This window comes from Limulus polyphemus, unplaced genomic scaffold (genome assembly GCF_000517525.1).
Source record: "Limulus polyphemus unplaced genomic scaffold, Limulus_polyphemus-2.1.2 Scaffold1749, whole genome shotgun sequence".
Classification (NCBI taxonomy): domain Eukaryota; kingdom Metazoa; phylum Arthropoda; class Merostomata; order Xiphosura; family Limulidae; genus Limulus; species Limulus polyphemus.
Window position 1 is genome coordinate 212,283 of NW_013667359.1, and position 8,493 is coordinate 220,775.

Here is an 8,493-nt window from a genome sequence, read left to right on the forward strand (position 1 = left end):
CATGGAAACGCATCATAGATAAGAATGGGGACTATTTCGTTTAATAAATGTTTTGTTTTGATATATATAAGTTCGGGTTTTTTCATCTAAAAAAAGCGACATTATTTTCTTGATGACCTAATACATAATCTGTGTTTCTAAAAGTAGTTATACTTCTGGAAGTAGCTACAAAGAGTATGACACACATAACTCCTCTTTCTGTAAGTAGTTGTAAAATATAAGGGCTGCATAATCCGTGTATTTACAAGTAAACGTTATTTATAATACTTGCAAAACTTGGGTTTCTGGAGAGCAGTAATAAATTGTTTTTTTACATATTCTGTGTTCTAAGGTGCACTTGTTACAGTACTTGAGTTAATAGAAGTAGTCATAAGAACTCATATCTTTACGAATACTTCTAAAATGTAGTAATTGTGACATACTCTATAAAATGATGGTGGTGTTTATACGTGGATCTCAAACAAAGATGATATAAAAATACCGAAATAAAAAAGGCTAACAACACTCAGCAGAAAAACATCCTAAATCAGAGCAATACTAAACTTTCAAATATAATTCCTCTTATTATTACCAATCAGTTTAAACTCAGAAACGTTTCACTGATTCTGAAAAAAACATATCCTACAACTCAACGATCGCCTTAAGCAGATATTTCCTGAAGTTCCCGTTGTCTCCTCCATAAAAGCAGAACTATAAAAGATATCCTTGTTCACACAAAAGTGAATTAAATCCCATACAAAAATGGTTGTCATCCATGCAATGAAGCCCGTTGTCAAACCTGTAAGTTCATAAAAACCACTGACTCATTTTCTGACAAGCACAATCAAAGAAACTTTAAAATATCCAAAGAAATCACTTGTGACACAAAAACCACCATTTACCTTATACAGTGTAATAAATGCAATTACCAATATGTAGGACATACACAAACAAGTCTTAGAGAACGTTTCAACAACCATAAATATTCTATAACACCAAAAAAGATCTCCCTGTTGCTCAACACTTTAACCAACCTGGTCATTCCATTAACGATGTTACTCTCATAGGCATTGAAACAGGATTCAAAACTAAAGCAGATAGAGAAATAAAAGAAGCTTATTGGACTGCTAATCTAAACACTGTTCAACTTTTTGGAATTAATCTAGATCCTGGAATCAGTGATCTCTGTTCAGTGGTTTCATCTCTGTCAGAAAAATATTTTTTATTCTTTGCTTAATTTTTCCATGTAATGTAAACGCTGAATTTCTCAAACTTACTATTTATTTAAGATAATTTTTCATACCTGTCTTTTATTATATAGTTGATTAGCATAACATTTTTTCAATCACTCTTTCCCCCCAGTGGCACAGCGGTATGTCTGCGGACTTACGACGCTAGAAACCGGGTTTCGACACCCGTGGTGGGCAGAGCACAGATAGCCCTTGTTTAGCTTTGTGCATAATTAAAAACAAACAAACAATCAATCAGTCGCCAGGTGTCACCTCTATTTTACTTAAACACTTAAGTATACTTTTATATATATATTTAGCCATTTCTAAAGTAAAATATCTCTAACACCTTTTCACATACGCTCTCGCCATCGGCTACTTTTTACCGGAAATGAGACGCTTACAACAGTACATAGAGAAATAGTCTAAATATTTTCTGGAAAACCAGATAACCTTCATGATGTTACTAAACTCCCATTATATATATCACTCATTCGATTACACCAACATTCCCAGTTTACCCCTGAAGAATGCATCTTTCGAAAGCGCTCGGGTTATAGGGTTTTTATTCATTTCTATCAAGACTTCTTGAACCGACGTGTTTTTCTAACATCATGGTTGATTATTGTTCCTATTAAACGTGGTAAAAAAGTACACTTGTATTTGCCGTACTGAAAAAAAAATTAAATATCTACAATAGCTTGTAAGCAACTGGTTTGGAAACAGTTTTTGAATAGAGGAGAGAGATTTGGTGGAGGAAAGTGTAGTAAAGACTAACGGACTAACCAGTTTGATTCACTGACGACAGGGAAGAGAGAGGAATAATAGTTTTCTTTTAATTAAAAAAAAACAACATGTTTTCGAAGTTAAGAAAAACTAAGAGGAACTTTAAATGACTATGATACTGTTATTTATTTGTTTTAGAATATTCGCACAAAGCTGTCTACGCATAGCCATCCCTAATTTGGAATTACCATAAGGCAACTACTCTTTTGTTTGTTTCAGCGCAAAGCTACATTATAGTCTATCTGCGTTCTACCTACTAGGATGAATCGAACTCTGATTTGAGTCTTATAAGCCTGTAAAATTAACACTTGTAGATGGCAGCTTGTCAACAGCACCTATTGTTAATTCTTGGGTACTCTTAACTGACCGATTAGTGGGATTCAAGCATCTCACAAATAGTACTCCCACGGTTTCAAAGTGCGGAGCACGTTCTTGCAACAACGTGACGTGAATCATTGGAATCACAGCTAAGATATTTACGAGATTACCTTCCATGGCATTAAAAAAGGTAGGAAGAGAAAAAAAGAAATTTTCAGATATAGAATTGTTTTGAATTTGGCGAAAAGTTACACGAGGGCTAGTTGCGTTAGCCGTCCCAAATTTTGACGTAATTTAATTTTTAAAAAAAGGAGTTAGTCAAAACCGTCCACCGCCAACTCTTGGGTTATTCTTTACCAATGAATAGTGGAATTGACCAGTACGTTATATAGCCCCACGGCTGAAAGGGCGAGCATGTTGTGGGTGGGATTCGACACCGCGACCCTCAGATTGTGGGTCTAGCGCCATAACCATCAGTCCATGCCAGGCCAAATCAAACAGGAATGAGAGTACATGAAATAAGTTAAAACAAAAAGAGAACGAAGAAATAAAGAAATGGGTGTAATTTTGGAATAGGAAAGGGAAGATAGTAAGACATAAAGTATGCAATTAGAAGTAGAATTGTGGTGATTTAAGAGAGACATTTGTAGGATCCAAAAAAATTGATGAATTAGAAACTAGAAGTAGTTTTAAAAGAGCCATAGAGGATAAAGAATACCAGTGAAAATCAGAAGAAAAAGGTGAAAATTGATAAAAAAGGCGTATTGATTCGTTACAGTAGGAATGCATGGAGGAAAGTGACCAACACATACGATTGTAAAAGTTAGACAAGAAAAGAAAGAAAAAGAATTTTGGAAAATAGAAGGTCAAAAGGTATGGAAATGCATGCTGAAAAGGTTTAGAAACATAAAGAGTAGCCAAAGGAAAGCGCCATAGGAGGAAGAAGGTGAATGTGAGGTCAGTTAATAAATTTAGGCCCGGATTTGAATGTGTAGAAAAAAGCAGAAGTGACAAAAAGAAATATAAAATTGGGTGAATATTATGTAATGTAGATATGTGAAGGATAAGAAGTAAATAATTGTTGTTGAAGAAACGGAGTATAAGAATAATCGAACTGCAGAAGATGGCAAATAACAAAGAGAAGAAAACAAGGGAAGAAGGTAATGAAATGTAATTTGGAATGTGGCAGGATTATTTATTGATAAGAAGAAATTTAGAGAGTGTTTTTCATAGAAGATAAAGATGTAAGATAGAGCGATAGAACTTTCACTGAATTAGAAAAAAAAAGGAATTAGAGAGTTTGTTTGATGTTAAACACGAAGCAACACAATGGGCTATCAGTAGACGATCAATGAATATTAAAAACGGAGAGTATATATAATCGTATAGAGATTAAATAAATAAGAGGAATAACGGATGAAAAAATTATGATCATTGGATAAGTATGTAGTTTACAAAGAAGTATGAATAAGTTTGAAGAAAGGAAAAAGTTCCGGACAAAATGGCAAGTTGATATGACTTTTATTGCAATTTAACAAACTAAATGAGAATTACAATATTAGAAATGGGAACCAATATGGAATAAAAAGAAATGGAGAGAGAGGGAAGTATTTATACAACTTAAAAACTGGCAATGAGCTATAGAGGAATCTCATTACTTAATGAAAGCTTAGAAAAAAATAAATAATCAAGAAAAGTTAACATAACTTTGGAAATGGTATGGCACCAGAGAACACATGTTAATTTTAATATTTACTATTACACAAAATAATCAAATATTTCTATGTATTTATAATGTATTTTAAAACTGTTTTTCATACTGCAAGTAGAAAAACGTTATTTGAAACCATTTAGAATAATTGGTAGAATGATAGATATAGGAAACAAATATGCATAAAACGATAAAGAGACTTAAAACAAACAAGAAAGATCAGATAGTTTTTGAATTATGAAAAGGGTTAGACAAAAATGTCCGTTACGTCTTACGCTATTTTCAGCATATATAAATAGCTTCGAATGTAAGCAAATGATGACAAATTCAGGATATATATTGTTGAAATATGCTGATGACATTGTACTAGTGGCGGATTTACCGGAGGAAATAAAAAACACGTTTTGCATATATCAACAAATATATGGTGAGGACTAAACTTTCTTTAACCTTATAAGTCAAAGAAGATGGTTCTCAATAAAGAATGAAAAATGTGAATGATAAAAGCCATCAGATGGAAGTTGTTAGAAATATAAATATCTGAGATATTCATTTAACGACAGGAATACAATAGCAGAACAGATAAGATATACTTAGACGAATGAACAGTGAATACATGTGGTGCAGCAAAGGGAAGCGAGATGCGGGAAACGAATAGACGGTTGCACTTATCCTGGTACATTGTATTATTCATTATGCAACAGAAGTTGAAGGCGGAAAAAGAAAGAACGAAAACAGAGCAAAATATTCAACATTATCATTGTGTTTAGAGATAAACATGCTTTTTGAAATTTCACAGGAAGAAGTAATAAGAGCTAATATGGCGTTTAGAACAATAACAAAAAATATCTACAGAAGATTAAGGAGGAAGAAACTTGAGCACAACCTGCAACAAAATTATGAAGAATTGCAAGTCTAGTTATTGTGATAATTATAAATATATATGAGAAAGGGTAGAAATGGTTGTTTTTATAAAATAGTAGGAAGATTGGAAAATAATTCAACAATACCAGAAATGAGGTGTGGTAATGAGTAGTTGTATCTAGAAGAGCGTAATATGTACTAACTGCTTTACTCGTGCCACACTATACTTACTTCTAGGATATGTAGATATGCAACAAAGAACCGTAGTTATGTATTTTGCGTTTTTAAAAGTATAGTTTTGAAGTTTATTGACTATATTCCGTGTGACTTTATGATGTAGTAGTTCAACAACTCGCATTCTTAGAAGTAATTGTAAGGTGTAGAACTTACAATGTCATAACCCGTGTAACTTTATGATGTAGTAGTTCAACAACTCGCATTCTTAGAAGTAATTGTAAGGTGTATCCATTGATTGCAAAATTCTTTTGAAAATGTGTTAGTTACATAGCCTGATTTTTTTAGAGGTAGTAGTAAGGTGCAGTAACTGAATAGTCTGTGTTCGGTTGTAAAGTGTAACAACTACTTAGTCTGTGTTTTTAGGAACAGTTTTAAGGTGCAATAGTTGAATAGCTTGTATTTATAAAATAATCGTGATGTGAAGTGTTTCTAGGAATAGTTTCGTCAAATAGTTACACAGCCTGAATGTGTAGAAGTAGAGGCAATTTATAATAATAACTTGTGTTTCCAGAAGTAGGTTTGTCGTTGGTACATTACTCTTATTACTAGAAACAAGTAAAGACGTGGTAACTACATAAATATGTTTCTTTGTAAAGATATAGTAATCAAGTTACTCGTGTTACTGGAAGTAAATATAAGATGTAGTAGTTACATAACTTGTGTTTCCAGAAGTAGGTTTGTCGTTGGTACAATACTCTTATTACTAGAAACAAGTAAAGATGTGGTAACTACATAAATATGTTTCTTTGTAAAGATATAGTAATCGAGTTACTCGTGTTACTGGAAGTAAATATAAGATGTAGTAGTTACATAACTTGTGTTTCTTTGTTAGGTGTAGTAATCAAGTTGCTCGTGTTTCTAGAAGCAAGTACAACTAGTACTTCTAAAACCTGGATTAGCAAACTTTGATCTAATACAAAATATTTTACATAACTATGTAGTATCTGTAAGTCTAGTGTCATACTCGTAGAATGTTATATGTTTCGCCATTTTTAAAACTCATTTTAAATTTGTGAGTAAATTTAGAGTTTCAGATTAATTAACAGTATTTTTTTTTGTCGATAGGAGAAAATCCAGCAGCAATGCAGGATGGAAAGCGTACTTCATCGGCAATGAAACTGCTCCCATCTTGTGTACTCATTCCAGTATTATTATTATATAGTTCTGTCATTCTAATAGAACGGTAACATTAAGTATGTAGTTCCATAAAGACGAGATTAAAGTGTGTGAGCCTATGGCCTAAAAAGGAAATTGAATGTTACAGTAAGATCACAAATAATCTGGCTTCAGTGACGTCAGGAATGGAACAATCTATTACCAACTCCGTCATTTTTTCAGCAACAAACGCTTTATCCCATGTCCAATACAACATATATTTTAACACCTTTCTCGTATATAGACACTGTTACAAAAAGTACTCCAGTGCAGTTCTGGCTCTCTACGATCTGCATGAAAACTTTACAATGATTCTTTATTACCATCCAATTAGAATAAGTTTATGAAAAATAAAACAAGGTTTATTTCGAAAAGCAAATATTTTAGAATTATTAGTCTGTTTTAGCGTGTCATAAAGACAAACGATTGTTTTGAGAGAGAGTGACCAGAATACTTATCGAACGTTCTATAGTTTTTTGAGGGTGCACGAACTGCTGGACGTAAATCGCTTGAGGTGTTACATTAAGTTTTAGATTTTTCTCATTTTGGTTTCGAAACTTTGCTGAATATCTAGAGCGTTCTGTTTTGCATTCCTCATTTCTGTCTGTAGAAATGTTTAGCATCTACAACATAATGATTGTTTCTTCAGTGACTCATTTTAACAGTAACTTTTAAGATGTGAGTTAACTGGAATTTTTGAACACGAGACACCCCGATAAGAAACACCGAGATCGAATCAATACTCGACCCACACCTCTTGTGATATTATTGGTATCTTTTCAAATTTTACTATTTATGTTATATGATATTATTGGTATGTTTTCAAGTTTTTCTGTTTATGTTAACGTATTATTTCTTATATTGCTTTACTGAAGTTCAACGCTGTTCACAAAATCTTGGTTGTACATTCTACAAGTTAAACCTTTTACTGTATTCTGTGTATTTATTGTACAATACTAACATATTATAGGATATAGGCTGTGTTAACATGAATCTAAGGTAACTCTCCAAACAAACACTGTATGTATTTCCCATTTTATCGTAAATAAAATATTACAAACCTTTTGTGTAAAACATGATGTGTGCGTAGATTATTGGTGTGAAAAAAGAAACGTGACATAACACTTTCTTCTGTCCTGCAACATTTTTTGGGTACCAAAACTAAAAATGTTCTACAAATGAGTTTCTGATCGTTCTTGGAAACTTTGGTAGAAAGACATATTAATGTGATTTCATAAAGTTAACATTTTGGTAAAGAAAAATACTAGTGTGACTTCACTTAGTTAAAACCTTTGTTCTTTCGTACGTTATTCATCAGATACAGAAAATGAACGTCTTTCATTTTGCAACTTTAGTTTGAACTAACAGTAAAATAATATGGATTTTAATTTTATAACATTTTAAATGTAAAACCAGTTTCGAGATATTTCTAGAAGAAATCTCGGATATCTTCATTATAATCTTTTTGGGAGGTAACACACCTTTATACATTATAATGTTAATGAACATAGTTAGTAGCTAGCTGATACAGTTCATGATGATTTACTGTAGCTTTATGACATTAGTTCGAAATGTAAAATGGGAAGCTACAGCTAGGAATTATCGTGGAGATTTTTTAGAAATTTTAGTAAGCATTTATATTTTCTTTGTAACTAAATTTTCTCTCTATATATATAATGTATAACAATGGGGAAATATATGCGTAGAGTAAGACAGAACCCCTATTAAGCGCGAAAAAAAATTACCAGTAGAAAAGTAGCCATTTTCAAATAAAACATATACGTCTAAAATATCACTTTACATAAATCTTCGTGTATTTTCAAGTAATTATTCTACGTATCTGTATAATAGAATTTAATATTGTGTGTACTGATTTTTTTTTTACTCCTTCACTTCATATATAATATAGGGATTGGCTCTCTAAAGACACCAATTGTATAGTGTACAAAGCATTGAGTATCTACGTGTAACATTCATCTAATGTTCATCTATTATTAGCTGGTAATTCTTGTTTCACCTTGTACTTAAGTTTTTTAAAGGAACACGAAATATTTGTAAGAAAGCTAACTTCAAGGGGTAATGATAGCAAAATTTGTTCTCAAACGGAAGGAAAAGAAAATCTATCAAACCTCTGTATGTGTAAAAAATATCTTTAATAACGGAAATAAGCCATCCAATTAAGTTTTAGAAGATTTCTGTTAAAATGTAGCATTT

At 32.1% G+C, this 8,493-nt stretch overlaps 1 protein-coding gene across 1 annotated transcript in view; it reads left to right on the plus strand.

The window, feature by feature from the left end:
- The window catches only part of LOC111087118, a 38,033-nt gene extending 30,675 nt beyond the window's left edge, over nucleotides 1-7,358 (plus strand). Inside the window, exon 3 of the mRNA XM_022392606.1 lies at nucleotides 6,190-7,358. Coding sequence (XP_022248314.1) covers nucleotides 6,190-6,311 — 122 coding nt within the window. The 3' untranslated portion in view covers nucleotides 6,312-7,358. The remainder of the gene's footprint in view (nucleotides 1-6,189) is intronic.
- Nucleotides 7,359-8,493: the final 1,135 nt, after the last annotated feature.